Below are 26,332 nucleotides of genomic sequence, written 5' to 3'. Positions count from 1 at the left end.
AGATGGCGCCTGGCGTCTGGACCGTCCTGAGCACAGAGATCATATGAGGGAAACTTATGTCTAATGTACAATGTATATTGTGCACCTGTCAGAATAATGAATCATCTTCACTGTGTGATGAAAACTGAAAGATGAGAAATTGTTGTCTGGAATCTGTAATTAGTTGCACACTAAGTACAAGAGCAGCATATGTATGCGGTTTAGAGGTTAGACGGTTGGTCCTGTGGCAGGTATGGCTGCGAATTTAATCCCTTAATGTGCTTTGTGACTGTAAAAATGCCCCTAGGCAGGACATCCAACTCCTACTTACCCATATTGTGTTTGGTCAAACTCGGCAACAGACGCCATAGCTGCAGTGATGCTGTACACAGTGGCACTGACACATAGCAAGAGGCATTAGCAGCAGTCGGCATCAAGGCTGGAGTACTTGCTCTGCAGGTTTCACAGCTTGCAGAGACAGCCTGAGACTTAGTGCCACTCAGAACATGTTTTCTTCTCCAAAGTGTCAGTCTGTGTAATTCAAAACCAGAACTACATCAGGTCTACTGCTGACTCCACTGCTACGACAGCTCTGCGTAGTTGTTTGATCAGTGGTGGAACCATGCATGTAACTGTTAAACACAGAGGACTAGAATCACTAGAACAGTTCAACACAGAGTGAATGAACAAGTTGGGTCAACATTGTGAAGAGTTGTTGCCTTGAGGACCTCACAAGAAAAACAGGAATCTAAAAAATGCAAGACCGGCCTCAGAATGCTTTTGTCCCGAGGATATGATATATTCAACTGTCTGCTGTCGGAATGGTTTTTTGCATACAAGGTCAGAACTTAGAGCTTATATTGACCATTCAGTAAGACAAGATCCAGTTCTGCTGAACCCATGCTGTGGATTGTGCAGCTGAGCTGAGACATCCTGATGACTTGCGTAAGATAAGATAAGATAAGATAAGATATACTTTTCTTGTCCCCGTGGGGAAATTTTTCCTGGAAGAAAAAAAAAAAGTCCAGCTTAATTTGTATTAAGTATACCTCACTGTGCTAAAATAAGACTGTTTTAAGTGTACTATTATATACTAATAATACTAATATTCTGCAAATATACTCGTACATTCTATACTATTCTTCAATTTAAAGTACAGCTGAAAAACTGTTTTTCCTGTGACTGACAGCATGATGCATCATTCCAGATCTTAAGATGATAAAAAAAACAAGCTTTAAGCATGTGACTTTTAGTATCAGTGTCTGTTGTTGTGACGGAAGTGTGAAGCAAGTTTATGCATGAGGTCGGCCTTTTGTCCGTCTGTGTGTGCTAAATGGCAAACATATATACACAGATTAGCAAGTAAAAGTATACTTTTGATAATGTATGACATCATTAAATTAATATACTTTTAATCTTTATAAGTTCATTTCAAGTGCACTGTTATGCAATTTAACACATGTACTGAAAATATACTACAAAGTATTTCACGGCAGTTATCTTAAAAGTGCACTTTAAATATTAAACTTATATTTTTATATTTTACTCTATACATATTTTGCCGTAGTATATTTATTAAAAGTATGCTTTCAGTCTATTTAAAGCAGGCAGTTTGATCCACAAGGAAGTAAAGAAGCTTAGATAATGTGGACACGTGTAACACAGCTCATCATATATCATCACATATGCAGGTAAAATACAGTATCTCAACACAACGAACAGAAAGTGAACAAGTTGTCGTCCTTTACTGCCGTTTTTTAAACAGTTGGACGAGAAAAGAACTGAACTGGGAAAAGATGACAAGTAGCAAGGGCAAAGTGATGGTCACTGGCTTAACTTGGCTAATGTTTTAATTCAGTTAAAACACACGAGAAACAACGTTATGAAGAGTAATTCCCGTGTGGGGCCCATGCTCACATTTATCACTAGCTTTGACTATAGGATGCAAATGACAACAGTGAAGTGACCATAGCCTGTATTTAGCCAGCATGAGCTGTCTAAAAACATCACTCAATGGTCAATTTGCAACTGAAGAGAAGCACATAAATTGTTTCTGCCCATTTAATTCAGTTGAGAGGTATAAACATAAAGCTGTACATACATAAACTTCCTTTGGCGTGTCCTTGGCCTCCAATATGGCTGCCAGAGGACACGTTACATCACCTGCACGCCCTCTATTCTGCTCTGTTAAATAACACGTCCTTTGTGAATTAGTGGGGATCAAAGACATCTTTGTGGTTCCAACTTACGGCAGATCCTTGGACTGGTACGGCAAAATCACACACCCACCCTCACACACACGCACATGCAGTAAACTCACACACCCACCCTCACACACACATGCAGTAAACTCACACACCCACCCTCACACACACACCCACGCTCGTACGAGAATCTTATTCAGAAACTTCACCCACCTGTAACCGGAGCCGCACTGACCTTCTCTGCTCCCCATTGTTGGTAGTTAAATGAGAAAGCGAGGCATTTACAACAATGAGGACACACTGGTGACTTAACTGTGTGTGTGTGTTTGTGTTCATGTGTGTTCATGTGTGTGCATATGTGAAAAACAATGTGAGTCACGGTGGGTGTTGAGGGGATTGGGAAAGATTCGACTGGTTGTGCAAATAGGTCACAAAACATTTACATATGCTTCCATTTTTAGACTAACAATGAGGAAGAGAGGTAGAAAATAGAAGGGAAAAAATGTAGGTAACACATTGCAGTAAATGGTTTTGTACATTGTGAGATGCGAGATTTGAGATTTGAAAAGCACAGGTGTGAATAATAAAGCCAACGATGGATGAATCCTATTTAGCTGCCTCAGTTTCAGGCTCCTGGTTTTGGCCATGCTGACTCACTCTTCATAATATGAAAAGATAAATGTCTGAAATGTGCCAGTATTTCTGTGCGGAGGCCGAAAGCGCCTTCCACCTAACCGACCCACAACCTGAGAGTCTGCCTGTTGCAGGTTGCTGGTGGTGATAGTGGTGGATCACTTATGGCTTAGGTTTTATTTCAGGCCTAAAAACAGTTCACCTTTTCAGGATCAGTTCGGCAGCATCTCCACTGTTGCTTTATGGGTGTTCCCCAGTGCGTCCCACCAGTGGCTACTATAAATCACAACCATCCCATGTGTGATGTCCCTTCAAACTAAAAGACTTATCATAACTGTTCTGACCAGCAGAACTCTTCTTAATTCTGCTTCATGTGTGTATATATATATATATATATATATATATTGCTATGGTATATAAAATTTTATAAAATGGGGCTTATGTGCAGATTTCCAAAAATCAAAATAAGTGACAACAACACTCAAAGTTATGACAAATGTTTTGAGCTTTAATTGGTTGATTTTAAGAGGTTACATAGTAGTAAACATACTGGTTACACGCGTGAAATTTGATGAAATCATCCACTCGAGCCACATGTGCGTTTCACAACTCGCGCCTTCATCCTTTCAGACTTCCTTAGAAAATAAAAAGCTCACGCCCTGCAGTCTCACACATTCTCTCCATCGCCGTCGTCATCATCCCTGTCGACACCCCACAGGCCACGGCAGCTCAGCCTTCACTGTTTTCTCCTCTCAGTCTGGAATACTTTAAATAGTGATTAGTCTGGGGTCTAAAAGCCCCTCTGTCAGGCCAACTGGTGAGAGTTCACGTCTAGCACCGCTGGAGTCCATCGTATGCCGCTCTCGGGTATCTTCAACGGTGGATGACTTTTTGGTGGTGCTTTTCAGTTTTATTATCATTTTAAGAACACTGAACTTGGAAGGAACCGAAAGAGTACATCATTTCTTCCTCACTGAAATCAAGTAACACAAGCAGACAGACTTCAAGTAGAGTATGGAGTATGCATATCTTACATCCCAGCCAGGTCATCTCGTCACGCCAAGCGGGGGGGAAATACACGTGAATGCCCATGAAAACGTGAGATACACAGAAGCCGTAATGCTAACAAAGAGGCGCTACGATAACATGAGAAATCAAACTAAAAGTAGAAAACATTACAGCTAAATCAAATGTTAGTTAACAGAAATTCAGGATAAAAGAAAACGAAGGATGCAGAAAATACATGTCTGCCTCTCCAATAGAAAATAGAATTAGTGCATCATTATTACATTTTAATATCAACTACATAGAGCATGTAGCAATATACCACTGCATGAAAAAAATCACTTAGTCTATTATTTTGACTAGAGCACTGAAACACCCACCGCACCGACATGGAGCTCCAAAATGTGTCAAGAACACTTTATCAACGCTACATCTGTAGAGGCGAACGGGGCTAGCTAGCAGAGATCTGAATGTGCGTATTTATTTCGTACTATCCATGAGTCCAACAAGTCTGTCAGCTGTTTGAAATATATGGCTTTGGTTCCAGAGAAGCAGGCAGGGGAGGCAAGCGCTGCACCCTTCCTGTCCGGTTCGTTGTTAGCTTTGGAGCCGCTGTCCAAAAGCAAACGGTTCAAAAACAAAGCCATATATCATCACGTTGGATAAGTTTGTATTACTCCTAATTGTGGATTATTTGGACATTTAATCCAGTATTTGTGATATATGGCTTTTGTTCCAGAGCAGCAGGCCAGTTGCCTCATCTAACACTGCCCCCTGCTGGTCTGGCAGAGTGGTTACAAACGTCAATGCAACAGATAATCTGCTCCAGGTACTAGAAGGGATGGAAGGGGGAAAAAATGTAAAAAAAATAGGAATCATGGGTGGAAAAGGGGCACGTAACAAGCTCAGGCACATGACCTGACCCCAAGTCACACCTGGGCAAAATATCTGTGAATGTGGTTTACATCATGATGATGAGTCATCATGATGATAATGATAAACCCCTTAAAACCACATGAATAATACCAGTGTCATTTAGAGTTATAGCTTATTGACTATTGTCTGTGTGTAGTTTCCTTTCTTACAACCATTTAGCAACAACCTCAACACTGACATGATAAAGGCAAAGAAAGCCTAGATGATTGGCACAACCAGCAAAAAAACAAAAAAAAAACAAAAGAGAAACAGTACTATCCTTTAAGGGTGAAGGCATTGGTCATTTAAGATAAAGAAAGTGCTTTTTAGGTTTTTTCATGTTGCTTTTCTTCAAACCAGCTATTTTTTTCTTTGTTGTTTTGTTTGAAGGCTCTTAACCCTCATTGTTTAGGTCACAGTGCTCATGTAATGCCACCTTACACAAGTCTGACCGTACTTAAGAAAAGTGAAAAAACACTCAGAATACTTCAGTCACATTGAGCGTTGACCCTGTTTCTTGGCAGAGGATGGAGGTGTTTTGAGGGAGTAATAGTGTGCACACACAAGACAACAGAGTTGAGATTGGAGGGTAAAGAGTAGTAGCAGTAAAGATTTGAAAGAGTCACTGGAGGGACATTATCTACAACACCCAGCCTCAATCACGTGACATCACGAGCCACACTCCGTCAAATCAGACATCAACCCGAGTTTCGTTTTTCTGGTTCGTCCCTCCCGCTGACACAATCCTTTACATTCCTCTGCCAATTCCCGCCCACGTGTTTTTTTCCCTCCTTGCTCCACTATAACAGGTCAGGGAGGTGGCTGTAGACCGAGTCCAGCAGCGTCTGGCTGGCCTCCTGACTCTTCACCCCCGCGATCTCAAACAGACGGTCCAGCTTGTCCTCGGCAGCCGGGATCTCCTCGATGACGTGCAGCTCCTCTGGGTTCAGGATGTGCAGCATGTCGTCGAAGATGGGCTGCAGGTCGCACGGGTCCAGACGCACCTGCCGGAGCACCGTGTCTTTCTTCTCTGGAGGGGAAACAGAGAGGGGGCCGTTACATGAATGAAGCCTAAGCACAATTGTGTTATTGGAAACTAACTGTATTTATCGTGAAATGAATAGACTAAACATGGAGTGGAATAGATGACAAGAGCAGAGGTTGAAGTTGGCATCTGGAACTGCTATAAGACACACAAGTGGGGTTAATATTCAGTCTTGCCTTGTTCTGTTTTTTTGGTTGTTGTATTTTTATTTTCCAACCTCTTTTATCTTTAACTTGGCTGTCACAGATATCTCTACAGGGATCGTCTATTAGCCTGCATGCTGGCGTATTCAGATATCTAACTTCACTTTTGAAGAACAATGCCCACAGTGACCACCTGGGGGCAGTCAGCATCCATCGCAGCCCGTGTTTGAACTGAGAGCAGTGGTCACATCATTTTCAATTACGTGTGAGACACATTAGTGAGTGTCTGAACAATTTGCTAAGGGTGTGGAGAATGTGAAACTGCTGATACTCAGTGTCTGCACAGGCCACTGCCAACATCCTCAGAGCGGCGATCTGTCCCGGCTACCAGAAATGCCTTGTCAGGCAAAAATGTGGGCAATCTGGGATGCTTCCTAAAGTTACTCAAAATAAAATTACATTTTAATTACAGTAAGCAAAAACTGTCTCTTCTAGCTAAGTCTGACAGGCTGTGACTGTCATGAGTACTCTAGAATGGAAAAGTCACTTGATATGCTGACAGTTACCTTACTGACAGCAGCAGCATTTAAAACCAATGTGTTTCCTGCTGCCACATATGGAGGATCCAAAAAGCACAAAAGAGATCGAATTAAAAAGATGATTATTTTACTACACTACACTGAATCACCAGATCCTAATTTTTTTTTTTTTTTTTTTAAAGATGTAAAATGAGAATGAAAAAAGTGTCACTGCTTCTAAATTTAACTTTTTTCATTCATTCAATTTGCTTTTTTTTAAGTTGAATTATGGTCTGAATATTCCTGGCTGCGTTTATATTTGGACTTTTAGTTAGAATCGTGACCAAAAATGTCCTCCATAGCCACGGTTAAGACCTGGAAAAGCTCAAGCTGGATTAAGCAAGATTTCAGCATAAACATAAGTGTTCCTATCGTACTGACACTCCCAGTGAAACTCGAATGTGGTAGAATGAAATCTGTTCAAATTGATGAATCTAAACTTCAGAGTCAAGACAAGGTGGCCTGCTTGGTAAACACTGTCATGCTGCGTGCGGTTTATTTATGTTTCATTATAAGATGCAGAATGCGGTTCCAATTCAGTTACCTTTTTTTTCCAGGTGGGGGCACCAACGTACAAAAATGCATACTTAACCTTAACGCGACACGAAAAAGGCTACATGAAAAATATGTACGAGTGCCAACTCTAACTTCAACTTGGTGACGTGCTGTTGGCCCTCTACACATGTTTTAACTTCTGTTGTTGTCATGGTTGAGTTTGATAACCTTTATTCATGCTAATGACGGTCGCTCACCTTTGGTAATGAAGGAGCCGTTCCTGCTGAGGGCGGAGTCTTTGCTGGAGGTGGAGTCGCAGCGAAGCAGGGGCTCCGATTCGTCGGGGAAGAAGCCTTTGGTGCGGTCCACGGGGGACTGTTCCACGCCCGCGCCGCCGGCCCCGCCCACGCTGCCACCGTTGCTGCCGCTGCCGACGCTGCCGGGAGACTCGAGCGGCTTGTGGATGGGGCTGAGGCTTTGGCTTACATTCACTGAGGTCATCAGCTGGTTGATGTCAAACTGTGGAGAGAGGAGGGAGGAAGACGAGGAGAGACGTGAGAGCGCGACAAACCGACGCTCGACCATACAGGCTGGTATTTGCTGCCCACGGAGCACACGAGCTCCCACGTCTCGGAAACGCTGAATTCAACATCATTGTCCCGTATCTCTCCATCTGTCTCATTCGCTCAGATCTTTTCATTCTCTCTTCCCAACCTCCTTCTCTCTCTGTGCTGTGCTCATATGACGCTTTGGAACGAACCTCTGCGAGCGTAACACACTGCTCCTCAGCCTGAGATTCAGGCTACTGGGTGAACAAGAACATTTAAAATTCATGCACAGCCCAACGCTAATGCAGGAGGAGTTGTTCACATAGGATCTGTGCCAAACCTTCACATGGATTGGCTTGTTTCACAGATGGGGTGTTGACATATATGCTCAGACATTATAAGGAACATGCGACTGTAAAACATCAGCGGCCGTCTGACCCACTGCGCGTTCCTGTGCTTTCCCGTCATTTTGCTTGGATTCAGCAGCTATGAATGCAAAAAAAGTGAGAAGTCTTACTCAGTAACACTAATATTTACACAAATCATGTTGGTAGGTTAAGACAAATTAAACACAAACTATTGCTAAGGATGTATTCAAATATAAAGTAATAATCTGGGGGTGGACTTCTGAATAATCTCATGATTACATACCAAAGAACCAGCCATGACCAGCTATATACAGCTACCTCTCCTGTTCTCCCTGCTGCTACATGCCTGTATCTGTGCATGTACTCAGCATATTAAACTCTCTCCCTTCATTTAACAGCCCTCATCCTTTCTTCTTCATGTCACTCTTTTCTTTCCCTCTCGATTCTTTCACCTTTGTTTCTTTTATCCGTTTTGCTCCACATCCTTTCATATTTGTCTGCTCCCCTCTTCTTCAAAACACTTCCATTTTCACTCTTTCTCTGTCGTTAAACCTTCATCTGATCACCGTGTCTGTCTTTCTCTTCTATCGTTTTCTTCTTTTCCATCTCCGTGTTCACCTTTTCATTTTTTCTCGCTCATCTTTTTCTCTCTGTGGCCCATTTTGTTCCAGTTTCTCCCCCCGTCGCTCCATCTTCCTGCGCCCGTCTCGTTTTTCTCCCTCTCCTTCCTCTTTCGTTGCAACCCACCCCCTCCTCTCCCTCCTCTCGCCCCCCTCTCCCTCTTTGGTGTGGTAATGAACCTGTGGTTTGAACCAGTAGTGACTGGTTTGGGGATGAGATCATGAGAGCACATCTTGTTTTTCACAGCGTGAGCCCGGCCGGGCCTAAAGGTCGCAGCGGCGGAGAGGTCATTTCATTCAGCGCGCACACTGGAGATGGAGGAACGCTAGACAGAACAGACGGACCAACACAAAGGCAGAGAAAGCAACTAGGCTAAAAACTTTGCTTTTGATGAAAATCCATTTTCATGCTGTGGAGAGCTCAGTCTGCTACGATGACAGATTTCCAGTTCGCTATCAGGCCTGATGAATGAGCTCCAACGCTGCGTGGCCCAGAAACACCAGCGCTGTTCTCTTTCTGTTGTGTTTTCTTTCTCGATTCCATAATGTCTGGGTCACGGGGCTGCAGTGTGACACGACCTGCAGGATTCTGACAGAACGCGCTCTGTCTCGCCCCACAAAGGCGTGCAGACATGCATGCACAGAAGAGTGAGACGCTGACTTCCACACAGCAGCGGATGTAGCTGGAACAAACACTTTTTAAGAGCAGATGCACAACCCCCCCACGGAGACCCACGAGGGATGGCAAATATAGCAGCCCCAGGGGACAGGAAGTCAGCGCAAACGTACCACAGAATCATCCAACCAGATATTCAGCTTTGTGGCACAGATCTTGTTGCCGTCTTTCCAATTTGGCTCAAAAAGAATAAAAAATTGGGTGGTTAATTTGGTTAATCGTGGTAATAGATGCTGAAGCCTGAATTTAAAGCCTCAGACAGATTTAGTTATCAATCTGCACAGACACACTTACATTTATTTGTTACTCACCTCTGTTTAGTCCGACTTAAAGTCAAATTATTATCTTGTACAAACAAGAAAATACCAAAAATCTGCCTTAAAGGAAGAATCAGCTGAGAAAAATATGAACATATTTAGGAATGACAAGGAGTTAAAAGAAAAAAAATGTAATAATAAACCCAGAAAAAGCATCTGGCTTCACATTCATTCAGTTCTGAATGTCCATCTGCTGTCTAGTAAACTCCACCTTCTCTTGACTACTAGAAGCAACAGCTGAGCCAGTCCTGTACCGGAGGCGAGCATCCCACTATCGCTTTGACTTAACTGATGATGGCATCAATTGCAAATTGCAAATTGTGAGACCTTTAAAATTGTTTATCCGGAACACTGCACCAAGAAGGAATCACTGTTGAATTTGTGCAGTCGTGCTTATGGATCTCAACTCTCTCTCAACAGTCTGTTGGAGCCTGCTGGAAGTTCACTGGTTTCCTCTACAGCACTGGACAGTAGTGGAGGAGGGTGAGTCACTCACTTCTCATACATCCACCTCCATCATTCGGGCGAGGGTAGAAACCCTTCAGGAGCTCTGTTTCTTGGACCCGACCCTTCAACATGTTGCCAGGGCTGTGATTCCACTGACACAGTAATCATTGCCATACAGCATTTCCAGCCCACTGCTGCATGAAAGGCTCTGTCCCTTTATGCCCACCCAGGTAGAGCACTTCGCATACGCCCTGCCACGCCGTCTGAGAGCCCCTCAGACCACGTGGGATCTGATGTCCTCACGCTGGCCGCCTTGAGCCGCTGAGGACGGAGCTGGAGCACGGGGGTCGCTGCGAGGAAGTCCTGCTCCAGAAAGCTCCCGGCCTGCTGTGAGGCGGAAAAGGATCAGAGCTGCTGACTACTCCTGTCAGCACAACACAAGGCCCTGCTGGGGACAGGGACTCACACACACACACACACACACACACACACTGCCCAACACTCATATGTACACACACATACAGAGCTGGCAGATTGCTGCAGCATGAAGGGCACAGGGGACACACACGCACACTGGGAATATTTTGATTAATTAGATCAAAAATGTTACAGCGGAGAATCTCAGTTAGCTGTAATTAATCCCAAAACAGATGAGCTGTTAACTAAGATGCAGCTCAGACAGCAGCTCAGCCCCACTGTTAGGAACTCCGCGCTGCCGTGGCGTGTTCAGCCTTTACCGCCAATTCATCTATGACATTTAAAGTCGATCTCCAACAGATAAGCCTGCTCCCAGACTGCATTAAAGAACACTTAATGTCAAACGCACTCACAAACATTTGCAGATAATCTCTCTGAATTACCTTTAAGTGAATCAATGCCGTTTCTGGGAAATTTTTGTCCTTTTCCCCAGAAAGCGCTGGATGTGGTTTCATTTTATTATCTTAGGGGGCTCGTTATGGAAGGGATTGAAAGGCGTCTAATGGGACCTGAGCCATTAACACCCAATTAGGGAAGAAATTGCGATTGCTTGTGCATCTTTGAGGCAGGAAGGGAAAATGACTACTGTATGCTGAGCTTTTTTTGTGCATGCAGACAGTCAGGAGGAGAAAGAGGAAGGAAGAGTACAAACACAGAGAGTAGGCGAAAGAGTGTGTGTCTTGCTTTGTGTGCCTCCTGTGAATAATCGAATCACTGAAAACCAGACTCCATTCATGAAAAAACCAATACAGACTGAATAGAATTGTATAATGCACATAACAAAAAGTTGTATGTATGCTTTGTCGGCTTCTTTAAACTTTAGGAGGGTCCAAAGCCGAGGCCATTACATATTGACACAAGTCATTCAAATCATGTAGAGGACAGTAAAGATGTAGAGGCTGACAGCCACTTAGGGTGATGTTTTTAGCCTTTCAGCCAGTCCCGGATGGTCTCCTGCTTTTAACAGAGCACAAGGTGGGAAATCCATCCAGCCCCCTTTTCACGGCATAATACTTCCACATGAATGCATTGTTAGCTTCATTCATTGTGCTGCCATGTTGTTCACTGTGTCTCTGGAGTTATATGATGTTGTTGTTCTGTAGCTTACAGGAGAAGAGGCTGAGTTAAAGCCCTCATTTCTAAATAATGCAATTTACCAAAGTCATTTATAAGGGGCCACAACAATATTGCTACGTCCAATTTGGCAAGAAGCACGAGCAGTCAGATGATTTGTCTTGGATGTGTCTCATATTTTATCTTCAATACTAACTGATTAAATGAGCGGATCTGAAATCAGTCACTAGAGAAAATGTGTGTGCTACTGCTGTTTGTATTCCTGCACGGACTCCCTTTAACCATACGGCTTCTTTCCCAGATGAGCGAAACTAACTTGAGTAGAAATTATGAACAAAGTTACAGAAATAAGACAATAATTCCCATAAACCGAAATTAGGAATCTTTATCTGTCACAGCAGGAAAAACACATTGACACAGGCTTCCCTACAATGACCGGAGTATTTGTACCATGAAGGTTGGGCAGCCTGCCTCCTCAGTGCTTCCCCTCCCACATCAACATAGACTCATAACTCAGGAGCCGACAGACGTCAGCTGTTGGTCATCGGCCATCTCCAAGCTCCAATTAGCTGAGCGCTTCCTGTTCAGAAACAGAATGAAATTACTTCTTTGGGGCCAGAATTCTCAGCACTTGGCAAAGTAATTGTTGAGTCATTGGAACTGATCAACAATCCCATCAACAGAGTGCAGCAGTGGGTTTTGGTTTTTTTTTTTTGCTTCTTTGTGAACCAGTAAAAGCATCAGGCCCCTTTCAAGTACAAAGGATATGAAACCGTTTCAGACCATTCATCGCAGACTTTCACCTTTGGGTAAAGGACTCGGTCAACATTGTCACAAGTCAAGAGAGTACACCGACTTTGAACTTGTATTTTGGCATTTTGGACACACAGGTAGTGCTAGTGCTAACTTTATCTCACAGTACGAGTTCCGACTGTTCTCCTTGGCATCAGTCGATATTCTCGGGGGTTATTACAGCATCATCACTCCCCGCTCCCTGCTTCCTTTTGGAGATCTGAGCTTAGATGCCTGTACATGTTCCATATTCAAATAATAATCCAGTCCACGTGAGTTGGCTGACTGAAATATTGGTAGCACTGGCCTGCTCGCACCAACAGCAAACACGCCTTTGCCATTTTGAGTCTTTTTCTGACTTTTGAAGGACTTGCACAAACACACTTGACTCTGCTTTGCGTTGATGAACGGAAAAGACAGAACAGCAAAAAAGAAAAATCGCCATCTTTCCCCTTCAGTGATTCCTTCTGTTTTTCACTCCTCCCGGAGGACAGCGGCTCCGCCTGCTGCAGTCTGTGACATCATGCATCCATTAGCCGCACACAGGAGACTTATCGAAATGAAACAGCACGGCCGCTCTTTAATCAGTTATTTGTGCATACTGACGTCCTGGGCCAGAAAAGCAAGCAGGCGCAGCGGTATCACTATTAAACATGCATTACTGCATGAATAAAACATGCATTTTTGGACTTTACTGAAGCTGAATTTATTGTCATGAGTTAGATTTGTAGCTTGGTCAACTTCCTGTCAATTATTCTGAATACATTTTGTTGCTGTCCAGGTGCAAAATAAGACTTCCTGTCGCACACACCTCGTATGTCAGCAGTTTTTGTTGCTTTTGATCAGATCAGTATCATTGGGGTGATTGTACCAATTCATGGTCATATTTCTGATGTGACCGTCTGCTTTACAAACTCATAGGATGCCTCCTATCTCTCAACGAGGAGGAACGGAGACGACAGTGGAGAGGAAGGGAGCCACATCCATCACTCTGCCGCCTGGTTTCTACTCTCATGCAGCAGCAGCGATAAAAATAGAAACATCCATGAGACAGCTGACACTCAGTTGTTCCGATGGGAATAACATCGATACAGTGGATCTTTTTTTTTTTTGTTTTGTTTTTGTCAACTGTGTGTTCTAAACGTCAATGTCATAGCTTGCTGTTATGTAACAGATGCACTGACATGCTTCCCATCTGCGAGTCACATTGACCTGGTGTGAATCGAGTGAGAACATACAGGACATCGACTGAACCTGACCTTTCAAATGTCCATACTCTGGGCTGCGTGTTGCAAAAAAAAAAAACGCAACGCTTTTTGGACGTCTGGCTCCTCGCCTCTAACTATAGCTGTGCTCAGCTTCAGTCTGTTGCAATACCCATTCCTGTCTACAATTACTACAAGGTGGACATCCCTGCAGTGCATCCATAAGTAACAGCTCAGTGTGTCCTTCTACAACTATGGGCAGTAATCTGGTGCTATAACAGCCTAAAATTCTTGTGGGAAGGCTATCCACCAGATTTTGTTAGGCGATAAGGCTCGCAGTTTGTGCTGGATGTGGTTGAGGTCGAGGCTTTGTGCAGGCCAGTCAAGTTCCTCCACAACAAACTAGGAGAACCATTTCTATAAGGAGCTGCCTTTGTGCACGGGGGGCATTGTCCCACAAAATGTGCACACACTTGCTTTTGGCCATGGTGTCTCACAAAATTACAACTTTATCATCTGTTATCTTATATATCGATCCAGGAGGACAGACAGGAAACTGTTTCCACAGATGATCTGCTCATTATTAAGCTGTGGGTAAAGGCCAAATGACTGTACAGCAGATGACTAAAGAGCTGAGGCACTGAGCCCAAATGGCTGGTGTGTGTTTAAAGCCAGAACAGGGCTGTGACTGTGCAGCGCCGCTGACCTTGGAGAGTGCAGCCAAGGGCACTCACTTGATACGCATCACTGGTAGGTTAAAAGAGAGTAAGAGGGGGGAAAGTAAGTGGTGATGAAGGATGCTGTGTGTCCCCTGTGTCCTCTGTGTTCGCGTCTTAGTGTGTGAGTGTGTTTATGAAGAGTGAAGCGAAGGTAGATGCAATATTTCAGTATGTTTGTAGTGATTCTGATGAAAGCGTGTTATCATACTATATCAAGACCTGCATTCAACGTGGAACAAAAATGTGGAAAATCTGCTATCTACTGTCATTTCTTACATGTTCTAATATGTTTCGGAGAAATGTTCGCAACTGCAAAGGCAGAAATCAGTCCTGCTAGACATTTTAAGCTGCAGCTTGCATTGATTCAACCCAAACAGCCAGTCTACGGCCACGCCATTGCATCAGTTTACACAAATTTGCATCTAGTTGAGTCTTTCCACTTACTCTGTATGCAACCGTCTTCCTTCTGAGCACACGTTCTTCAATATTATAGGCTGTGTGGCAAAATTGCAAATCAGTGAGCTGTTACATGTTAGCTTGGCTGCAGACCTCTGAATCACAACCCACATCTCAGATTTGTTCTGTGATTTAAAAAGATCTGGCGTCGTGCTTAATGGCAGCTTTTTCTGCCAGTTAGAAAGTAACCACTAAGAGTGTAGAGGAAAGCAGGAGTAAGGGTGGGGACGTCATCTTCCTGTGCAGCATGTCACAGTACCCTGGCTGGGTTCAAACAGACACAAATCACCTCCTCCCTCACTAGCTCACTCACTCCAATCGGCATTTTCCCAAACTCTGTAGTTCAGAGCGAGGCTGCATTAGTGAGTGTCAGAACTGTCCCAGACATCAAATCACTCTTCCGAAGGGAGCTGTTGCTTTAATGTGAGGAATGCTGCTAAACCAACCGGGATCGGCTCCTGCCACCGGACAGCTTTCCTCACAGATTAGATTTCAGTGGGAGAGAAATGCAAAGGACAGCGTGTGCTGCAGCTCGTGCCAGTGATGTCGACAGAGCTGAAGATGGAAAAAGATGTGAAGACGGGAAAGGTCAAAGCTATTTTCATGCATCACGAATAAGCACGATGAGCATGGTGACCTGGCTCTAAGCAGGGCAAAACAGTCGGTCGTGGACACACGTCCGTCCAGCCTACCTGTGGGTTGTCCTCCATGACGCAGCGGATCTTCTCCACCACGTCGATGCGGCGCTGCCGGTGCAGGGCGTTGATCAGCTTGGCCAGGTTGGCGTCGCTGTCCCGGATGGTCCAGTGCTGCAGCGCGGCGTACGCCCGCTCGTGATCCGACGAGTACCCATTGGAGAAGGCGGCCACCTCCCTCTCCGTGGCATTGGCCAGCGACTGATAGATGTCTATCCACTGGGTGCCCACCTGAGCGGCCACCAGCTTCAGGATATCCACCCCTGAGAGGCAAAAGAGAAAGAAAGGTCAGAGAGGGCTTCACCGCTAATCAACCGTTCAATATTAAAAAGGAAAGAAAATGGGACTCAGATGATTGCTGGGTTTCCTCTCAATTGGAGAATGTAGGCCAGTCGCTGTAAGCTGTGCTAACAGAGAGCAGCAGCAAACAAATTACCTCAAACTAATGGAGCCCTCATGTTGCGCACAATACACCATTGTTCTCTTTGTCAGTTACACTCAACATCTATACGGTGTGTGTATGAGAGTGCGTCTGGAATTATACTTCACTTTCTGCAATTACTGTAGTATGTCATCTCATGAAATGTGTACGTTGGTCTGTTTACTATGATGAATGCAGCTGTGACCTCAATCTCCAAATCAGTCAGGCCTCCAGCAGCGTTTACAATGGCAGAAGTTGTTAGAAAGAACTTTCATAGTCCTGCTTTTTTTAAGCTTTCTTCTAAATGTCGAACATTTGGAAAGGATCATGTATGTATCTGAATCAGAAGATTTGCCTTTCCTCACAAGGGGCCAACATGTTGGCTTTAACGGGGCACCCTTAAACATTTTACATGTCAATGTTTCTATGTGAAGTACTAATTCAGGCTATGAAAACAGTTGTATAATGTCCTCGGTGGCTCTGAAGGGACTTAGTCAAAGAACACTTGCAGAGACATCCCTCAAGTTGCCCCAGCTCAGCCTTCTGGACTGTAAACTTGACATAAAAACCTGCAAACTGGGGCCACAGTGTCTGAAACACATAGACCTTTACTGGAAAGGTCATGTCAAAAGACTAGACAAAACACTCCATGGAGTTTGGTGATGTAGGAGCTTGACCCATACTAGAGACTAAAAGCCAAGGTATCTTCTGCTCTGCTGCACTCATTTGGCAGTTGAGGTCTGAGACAGACCCACTGGATGGACTGCCATCGGACTATCCATGGTGCCCAGAGGATGAATTTGGTGACTGACTTTTCCTCTAACCTAGCGCTACCATGAATTTGACATTTGTGGGTCTGAGTGAAATGTCTTAACAACTATTGGATTGCCATGAAATATGGTACACACATTCATCTTCCCCTCAGGATGAATAACTGTAACTTTTATAAACTTTCCTCATTTTTTATATCTACACCCATAATAAGATCAAAATCAACTTACGTTATAACCAAATACCTGCAAAGCTATCGACATTCCCATCAGTTTCAGCCGTGCTTTGCATTTAGTGCTAATTAGCAATTGTTAGAAGACTCAAAGTCTTAATCCCAGTAGCACCAAATTGTAAATTCACTTTTAAATTGTACTGGGAATTATGTGGATGATTGAAATCTCAGGACCCTTCCAGACATAAAGCTCTGCTGCACCACTTGTGTGACACGACGCTTTACCGATAGCGTTATCCAGCCGAGTCATAAGGTCAGTGGCACCCAAGGAGCTCAAAGAATCCAGACAGCGCAACATATCCGCCTCTTAAGCAACACCTCAAATTTCCACACACATGCTCAGGATTGCACACACAACTCGGGGTGACGCAAGAGGCAGCATGTCAAGCCATCAGTCTTGGATCTGCCTGGATCGGCTGGGGCATTCCCTTATTTTAGTACGTGGACACACACCTGCTGCGTGGTTGGAAGTGCTGGAATGCACAGGCTCATTCATCTTGACAGACAGCTGTTGAGCCACTGCAGGACCCGATTCTCAAAAGCTTTAGTGATTACACCAAACACGTCAGGCTGGATCTTGTTCGGATCGATCGCAGCGGCGAGCGCTTGGAGATTTATCATCTCGTGAATCTCTCAAGCGACAGTCCGTCCCACAACTGAATTCACACACACACACAGTGGGAGAGCTCAACATTCCCAGTGCTACATGATTGATTAGCACGTTTCTTTTTTTGGGTACGTTTTGTCTTTCAAGGAAAACCAGGGCTCGTAAACAGAAGTCACATGGACTCATAAGTGTCCTGATGTGGAACCACTGCAGGAAGTCAAAGAGCAGTCAAAACAAATACTTTACCAGTCCCTGCTAAGCACGATGGCCTCATAGACCTGTCCACACTCATTATTTATCTGGTTCCATCTAAGTATAGCTGAAGAAGCACCAGAACATGGTATCAGGGACAAATGCATTCTGCTCTTGAATCGTTCTGCTTTGATGATCTCTTTATGAGGACCTGATGACTATCAGTAGACAACACATATTGATTTAGTTCTGCTCTTAACTATAGATTGAGTTATAATATATTTTGCCCTTTAAGGTTTCCTGCTGTTGTCTTGGATCAAAATCTGACTGCATCCATCTCTCCAAGACCCTTAAATTATCTGTACTGCTTCCAGGTGTAAGTGCATCGCTAAAAGGTCTATGAAAATAGCCACTTACTTAGCCACCCCCTACTTACTCAGGGTCTGTGCCCTGGCATAACGGCAGGTGAAGTGACACAAGAAATTACACTGACATCAGCCGTCATTCTTCCTGTCTCATATAAAGCGACAGGAAGAAAGCAGCTCCAACGATTTCAACACATACCGTTCTTTCGTAGCATTTATCTGATCCCTGATCAGCGCAAACACTGCACGAGCAGCGTGCCTGGAGTTGATAAGGATGGGACAGCGTGAGTGGGAGCCAGGGTACACAAGGAAAACCTTTGTTTTGCTCCATGTGTTTCTGCTGGTTTATGAAAAGGTGTAGCTGAACTGTTATAGCTGGAAATCAACTGCTAAAGTGCACAAGTTATACTTTTGGCAATTTGGGCAGTTACCAAAGTGCATCACCATCTTCTAGTCTTTAACAGCGACTTGTATTGTTTGGCATTGCAGTTGTGGCAATTAAACCAATCAAGTCACTCATTCGATACAAAGTCACAAAGTTACATTAACTTTCATTTTGGAACCACTTCAGAACTTATTCAATGTAAGAGTTGGTGTGTTAGCATACACTTCCCAGCATGCATCTGGGTTAAAATTTCCCAGAAAGCCTTCTTGTTTCTAATCAATCAAATAAAGTTATGATGGAGGTTTGACATGTGTCTCTTTATACTGGTGTCTCTGATCCAAATTAAAACAGACAGTCTACGTTGTATTCAGATTAATTGAACCTGAGCTGACACAGCTACCTGGTCCTTTTGTAGCTGGCTGAGTTATTTTTTTGAGTTTTCTCTACATTCTGACAGTGTAATCCTGACCTTGATTTACATTTGATGGATTGCTATCACACGTGTGATCTGGCTAACAGACACAGATGTATGTGGCAAACTGTAAATGGAAGTCGCATCTGGATTTAATCAGGTAAACGGGGCCTAAGCACAGGTAATCAATGCCACCTGTCTTTTTCAGAGTGTGCACTCACCCTCGCTGCAGCAGGCACCAGTGCATGTTGTGTCTGTAGTTTTTGGGTTAAGTTACATCCACATGCAGCCTGTTATGGATGCGCATTTCTTCTGACCTACAAACAACAAGCGCACATTCACACTGCTCTGCTTGTCCTTTAACTGGCAGCACTTTTATAACAGCGCGGGCAGAAAGTGGCCTCTGAGGAAAGGCACCTTTGTGAAGGTAGAAACAGCTGTGGTTTTTAAAGACGCACACATGACCTGGATTGGTTTTGTTTGGTGAAGTGGCCACAGCTGTGCGGGCAGCTGTCAGAGTTGTATCTTATTACTGGAGCCATGTAAACACAGTGCAGTACAGCTAAGATGCTTTGTGAAATTATAAGTACATGATGACTCTTTTCTCTGATTTTAACGATATATGTGTCTCTCAAATAGCCTCAAGCCTCCCTGGTGACACACACACACACACACAGACACACACAGACACACACACACACACACCCCTTGCCGTTTCTCTCGAGCCATGGATACCGATTCTTCCTGAGCAGCTCTCCCCCTCAGACGGTCTGCTGCCTGTTCACACACTCTCTGCTCCACTTCCTCCCTGACTGTTATGTGACTTGACAATGACTTGGCTGGAAATATAAACGCTGACTCATCTGGTTGTCAAGCAAAAATATAACAACTCGACTGCTTCGCGTGCCACAGAGAAGGCTGCGCTGATGCAAGTGTGCTCTTGTGGGCATTATCCGTGCTTTTCATACAGATATACAGAGTCACACGTGACACTGGCAGTGATGATCTGTGGTTGATAGGCATGCAGCATGAAAAAAGTCTCATCAAATGGCAGGACGTGACAGGAAGTTATGGCTCCTGTGGAGAGTATTTAGGAAGTAGAGTGGTGGTGATGTAGTTGACAAGTAGGTCAAGAGGCGTCTCTTAACCTCATCACCTGAATATTTTTTTTGTGTGTTGCCTGTAAGTCTTGTATCTAGCACCTGGCCTTTTTCTGATCGTCTGATTGGATAATCTAGCCTAGGGTGGATGGCTGTATTTGGAACACAGTATGCAGTGTGTACTTCATGCTGCGCAGCATAAAACTGTTAAATCAATCTATTTTGCACTATAGGAGGCCGAGTTTAGCAGGTTTCTAGTTTTGGAAAGCGGAGGCTGACAATAGCACAGCCAATTGCAAACCACCACTGCTGTGCAAGAACGGAAATTATAAATATGGGTTCTCACCATTTTCTGGGTAACACTAATGATTGGAAGGAACCAGATTCACTCATTCATTCATTTGTCGCGTTACGTCACTGCAAATGCAATGTGAGCTGGAGCTCGTCCTCTTTCTGTATCTTTGTGGAACGTTATTGTTGCTTCAATCAAACTGGGTACATTTCCATAAAACTTGTTGATTGATGGTATTTTTGCTTGTTTTAATGGTGTTGGTTTGGTCGTATTGTGAGCATTTCTTCCTTGGCAGTAGCTGCATAATTTCAATAAAATATATCAAAAATTGAACGTTAAGACAGTCAGAAAATTGAAACTTTCAGCGGTGGGCCTGGCTTTCCTCGGGCACTGACGCTGAAGTCTGTTGTGTTGGCTGCAGTGGGTCTGTGAGTGTGATAGCTAGTTACCCCCACACGAGCTTGATTTTTCCCCTCAAATTTTCTCAGAAGCGAATGTAGTGATGAAATTACACAAGAAAATTGTAAAAAACTACATGGACTCATGCCATTGTTAGCAACCAAGCTAAGCTAATAAGTTTGCTAACTGACATTGGCAAGCTCGTTAGCTCAAAGAACTTTTTTTTCCCTCTTCAGTAACTTTTTATTAAATGAAATGCTTGGTTACGTAAACAGGGCAGTAGAGAGAGGAGCTGTTACGACTGACTGGCACCTGCCCCGTCGGACCAGCTAGCAAATTAACAGTTTGATTGTGAGCTGCAGCATTTTAGCCCTGTGATTAGCCACTAAGTCAAGCTTCCAGCTCCATCTTTGTCACATGAACAAGTGATTGTGACTTTGTGGCGTAACAGCTGCCTAAAGAGAGAGCAGCCTGTGTATTTGTTGACAGTGCACCCAAAGAAGCCGTGGACTGTGACCGCATTCTGCAAATTCATGAAACCGTATTTGACCCACTGAAGCTTCCTGTAGCCCGCTGCACGGCCATTACGCTTCCAGAGCATCAATACAGAATTAATTCCACCACTTTTGATAAGCATCAGGTTGATCCCTGATTAATGTTTACTGTAGCAAACATGCTAAGTGCATAAATCCAGGATGAGAGAGAGAGAGATTAAATGGGTGTAAGCCACTCGTAGTAATTCGTGGCTCGACACACACACACACACAGACATGCTCACGTGTACAAATTTATACACAGAGAGAAATGCAAGCACACACACGCCGAGAGGCGAAGAATAAATAAACATGTGAAGTCTGCACACATGCTTACACAGAAACCCTGACACTTTGCACACACTTTGTGAATGCACCAACACACTACCGTTCACACCCTCCTCTTGCAGAACCTCGCATGAAACCTCACCACATCGTGGTGGGTTAACCTCAACCTCATCTAAACCTAAACCTGATTCTTATTTTAACCTTTGACACAAGTGCTGAACCTGAACTAACCTCACCGTCAACCATTACCCAAAAACCAAATAACCCAAAACCAGAGCTGAACTAATCCTAAACCGGCCCTTTTGTAGAGTCGAAAACCGCCTTCATTTGACCTCATTTTGCAAATCGTCCTCACCCAAAACGCTTTAAAAAACTCAAAGGTAAAGAGGAACACATACATGCACACGCACACACAATAACCTACTCCTGCTCAGGATTAATAAACTCGCGTGAATCCCTCGCGTGCAGGCCTTCTGGGTCGAGGGCCTGTCAACTCTCATCCACAGCGCACAGCGACAGAAGAGAAATCCCCCTGCTCTGCGTGCCTCACTGCTGGCTGACCACATTTAAATGACCTATATAAGTCTCGTGATGATTCACTATGTCAGCCTGCGGATGTGTTTATGTGTTTGCATGGGGATGTAGTAGGAATGAAGCGTGCTTATTGTGCGTGCATTAGAGTTTGTGCACTTGTCCCGGCATTATGTGTCGACGTGTGAGCTCTCTAAACCAGAAAAAACTGAAACGCCAAACAGCGGTTAGTCGCTGGCATTTATTCAAACGGACATGTTTTGTCAAACTGTCATATAAAGCACGATACAGCTGCCTGGAAGGGACAAAACTGAACATATAAATAAACTGGTGCATCACTGGAGGCAACTGTCCTTTCTGCATATATTACAGCTCATAATGAGACAAAAGAGCCATTTCCCATCCTCTCCCCATTATGTGCTGAAGATGACTCATCTTACTTGGCAGTGCAGGTGATAATGACTTCTGTTGTGACACTGTGGCTCAGGTGGGGGATCGTCCAGTAATCAGAATGCCGGTGGTTCAATCCCCAGCTCCTCCAGGCTGCATGGCCAAGTGGGCAAGATACTGAACCCCAAATTAATCCTGATGCAATGCCATCAGTGCGTGAGTGTGTGTGTGTGTGAATGGGTAAACGTGGCATGTGTTGAAAAGCGCTATATAAATGCAGTCCATTTACTGTTTGCTTTATATTTTCCATCAGCCCAGTAAAACTAAAAAGAGCCCCAAACAGAAGGAAGCAGTTGTCTTGGCTACTTCAGTTGCAAAGTAACTGTCGACAGCTTCTGGTGGTCTGAACTCAGGGTGCTAAACACTGTAATCAGCAAGTTCTTCCTATTGAAAACAATATGAAAGAGATGTCAACACTCAGTATCTTTGTCGAGAATATATTTTTTTCTTAGATTAGATAAGACTTTAAAAGTTACTTTTAGTCATTTATGAAGAAATGAGACCACATGCCTGCAACAATACTAGCATTGAAAATGGTACTATTCCAATTTTTAGCACGTTGTGTTTACTGTAGTTGCAATCACAGTTTTGCACAACATTGACACTACATTTAGCAGTGAGCACAAAGCACAGCTAAAGCTGCGGGAATGTCATCGCGTTTGCAGGTATTTGGTCCTAAAGCGAAATACTGGACAAATGGAAACATCAGCCTCGTGGCAGCACTAGAGAAAAAGTCAGGCAGCAGAATCCGTAAGAATTCATCACCTGTAAATGTCTGGACTAAAACGAACTTTCACAGTGATCTATCCAATAGCTACTAGTCAAGATATTTCAATCTGGACCAAAGTGGTAGACAGACGAACCGACAAACCAACATTGCCCTCCCTACAGCCTCGCCACAAGAACTGAGCTTCTCATGTGAGGATTTCCTGTTTTTCTCTGTTTTTGAGTGGATATCTTTGTCATTGCATATTGCACATGAGTGAATTTGTCAGTTTGGGTGTGCGTGGTCTACTGGGAGCAGTGCTGATTATAAAGTCTGACAGCAGCAGGAAAGAAGGACCTGCAGCATCTCTCCTTCATTCACCGCAGGTGAAGCAGCCTGTCGCTGAAGGAGCTGCTCAGTGCTGTCAGAGTGTCCTGTGTGGGGTGGGACATGTACTCCATGAGGGATGATAGCTCAGCCATCATCCTCTTTTCTCGCACTGCCTCCAGTGACTCGATGGGGCATCCCAGGACAGATCTGTTTTTCTTGAGCAGTCTGTTAAGTCTCTTCCTGTCAGCAGTCGAGCAGAGGAAGCAAACCAGCCACAAAGAGCTCTGACCAGAACAGGTGCCACTTGATTAAGATCCTGTAAACCGTGAACAGCATCAGTGTCTGACTCTCAGCGGCTCAGTGCACATGGACGAAGTTTGCTTCTTCCATGTGTTTTGTCCACACAGAAATGCAGTTTTAGGTCACAAAACGGAGCTTTTGGAAAACTCCTTCCAGGGTAAAGATCTTCAGAAACTGTTTGCAATCAATTGTCTTTTTATGTTTTCATATGGATGAAGTTTAAAAAAAAAACAGTGGTAGTGACAGAATTTGCCTGTATACGTGTGCACTAGGCATGAATCTATCTCTGTTGCAATGACAGCATTACATGAAGGATCAACTGAAGAGAAACGTCTGGAATGTTTTTTGCAGTCTTTGCATGTTCGTAGGAATCTGATGATGAAGCACGGACACACTGCTGATCCACCTTCTCCACAGTTCTCCAAAATCAACCGAGGAAAACACTCAACCGCACCTCCAACTGCAACACTGAACTCCCTGTTTGGCTTATCAGCAACAACCCATCTGTTCACCTCAGGTCACTGATCTCTTGTGTCTCGAAAAAAATGCATTCACCTCTCCTCTCTTCTTTGAACTACAGGCGGCTAACTTACAACCTCAGAGCAGAGCTGAATAAGTTTGCACTGCAAGTCAGTTTGGATTGCAAATGTTACAAGGAAAAATGTGCCTTTGTTTCTCTGCAACTACAGCTAACTGTAGCTAGGAGACACTAACTGATATAACTGCTTGGGTTGTATCAGGAGACACACACGGATATTAAGTTGAGGGATCCATCTATCCATCATCTGCCACTGCTTATCCAGGTCCAGGACGCAGTGGCAGACGACCAACAAAGGTAGCCCAGGCATCCTCCTTACCCACATCCTCCATCTCTTCTCGAAGGATCCAAAGGTATGAACCCTCGAGCATGTTCTGAGTCTGTCCCTGGGTCCTCCCACTGGAACATGTCTAGGAGGTGTGCAGGAGGCATCCAAACCAGCTCAAGTGGCTCCTTTCATCTCAATAGAGCAGAAGTTCTACTCAGAGCTCCTTCCTGTTGTCTGAGCTCCATATCTCTAAAGTTGAGCCCAGCTACCTGGAGAAGGAACCCCCCTTCAGCCCAAACTCTTAAACCTCACCTTCTCAGTCACCTTCACAAGGAAAAAAATGCTCCTCACAGTTTCAATAACATCAGCTGATGTAGGAAACAGCTGCCCCCTAGCTGCTCTATTTGTTTTTTATTTGTTTGTTTCCCAATAGATGACTTTGGTTTTGGTTGGGCGGGCATCCATCCACCCATTTACTGCTCCTTCTCCACATCACAGAGGTTGCAGACAAAGCCAAATAGCTCGGGCCGTGTCCTCCAGCTCTTCCTGGGGGACACAGCGGCTTTCCCAGATGGGACATGCAGTCCCTCCAGTGTGTTCCGGGTCTACCCTCGCGTGACCTTCCATTTTGATGTTCCCAGAAAACCTCTAAAGGGAGACATCTCAGAGGCCCAATCAGATGCCACAACCACTTCAAGTGGTTGCTCATGACCATTTGATCATATGGTGTATTGCTCTCTCATCGCCGCAACAGTTTGGTAACAGTGTCAGCATTATTGTTGATGCCGCAGCAATCAGTCTGTCAGTCTCTTATTCCATCTTAGCCTCACTGATGAGCAAGCCCCCACAAACCCCTTTACTTGGGGCAGTGAAACAATTCAGTTTTGGGATTTGGATCAGTTCAGCAACTTTTTAAACCTGACTACAATGATGACAGCCCTGAATCCGGCTGGTAGCATAAGTGTGATTTGTCAGGAACTGGCAAAGGAAAGAGATGAAAACTCTAAAACTATAAAATGCTTTCATATTGCTACATTGTCTGAGAAACTCCTTATTCGGATTTAAGCAATAATGAGGTTTTGTTCATATTAAACACTCAAATGAGAACTTATAAAGTGAAGAAAAAACCCATGGCTCGAACAAGTGGTCTCACCCTGTTATTGTGTGTAACGTGATGTGAAGCAGGTTGCTGTGTGCATCAGCATCTTTAAAAATACCATTCTGCTAATCACATCACATAGTCCTCTCGCATTCATTCCAATTTGGGAACACACAACGTTAAATTGATGAAATGTGTGTGTGGCTTTGTGAGAGCACAACAGGCGCTGTATAGTACCTCCAAACAGGCAACAACCCCCCCTCCCCCACCCCCCCAAAACCATGCTCTTCACAATCAAACCCAGGCTGAACTGCGAGCAGGCTACCTCGGCCCACCCTGGTATTGCACAGCGCAGTATATTCTAACACGTGGCTCCCCGCTGGGCTTGGATGTGGAACTTGGCATCATTAACGGTGTAGATGTTTAACGAGGGAGGATGGTGGGCAGGTAGAATGTTGTTTTCCTTCATGTTTTCCTCCACAATCTGCATCTTACTTTGGAAATGTATGTTGTAAATAATATGGCTGGTGACCACACCAAGCACAACCTGCTTCGAGCTGATGTTCTCTTAAAGGACCATCATGCTGTTTTTCCCATGTTTATGACCAATAACTACAAACTGCATACACTCTACAGTACTGCTGATTAGTTTCCAAACTATACCATCAGGATTTGGATTGATTTACTGCCTCAAAGGCAGCCAATGGTTTTATTCATTTCCT

The 26,332-nt window shown here is 44.2% G+C and overlaps 1 protein-coding gene across 1 annotated transcript in view; it reads right to left on the bottom strand.

Moving 5' to 3' along the window:
* Positions 1 to 3,303: 3,303 nt before the first annotated feature.
* The window catches only part of tnfrsf21 (tumor necrosis factor receptor superfamily, member 21), a 42,900-nt gene continuing 19,871 nt past the window's right edge, over positions 3,304 to 26,332 (bottom strand). Inside the window, exons 4-6 of the mRNA XM_041958559.1 lie at positions 15,389 to 15,654; positions 7,255 to 7,516; positions 3,304 to 5,766 (exon numbers count right to left, since the gene is read on the bottom strand). Of these exons, the coding sequence (XP_041814493.1) occupies positions 5,537 to 5,766; positions 7,255 to 7,516; positions 15,389 to 15,654 (758 nt within the window). The 3' untranslated portion in view covers positions 3,304 to 5,536. The remainder of the gene's footprint in view (positions 5,767 to 7,254; positions 7,517 to 15,388; positions 15,655 to 26,332) is intronic.

Source organism: Chelmon rostratus, chromosome 18 (genome assembly GCF_017976325.1).
Source record: "Chelmon rostratus isolate fCheRos1 chromosome 18, fCheRos1.pri, whole genome shotgun sequence".
NCBI lineage: Eukaryota > Metazoa > Chordata > Actinopteri > Chaetodontiformes > Chaetodontidae > Chelmon > Chelmon rostratus.
This window is presented reverse-complemented; position numbering and strand designations above follow the sequence as displayed.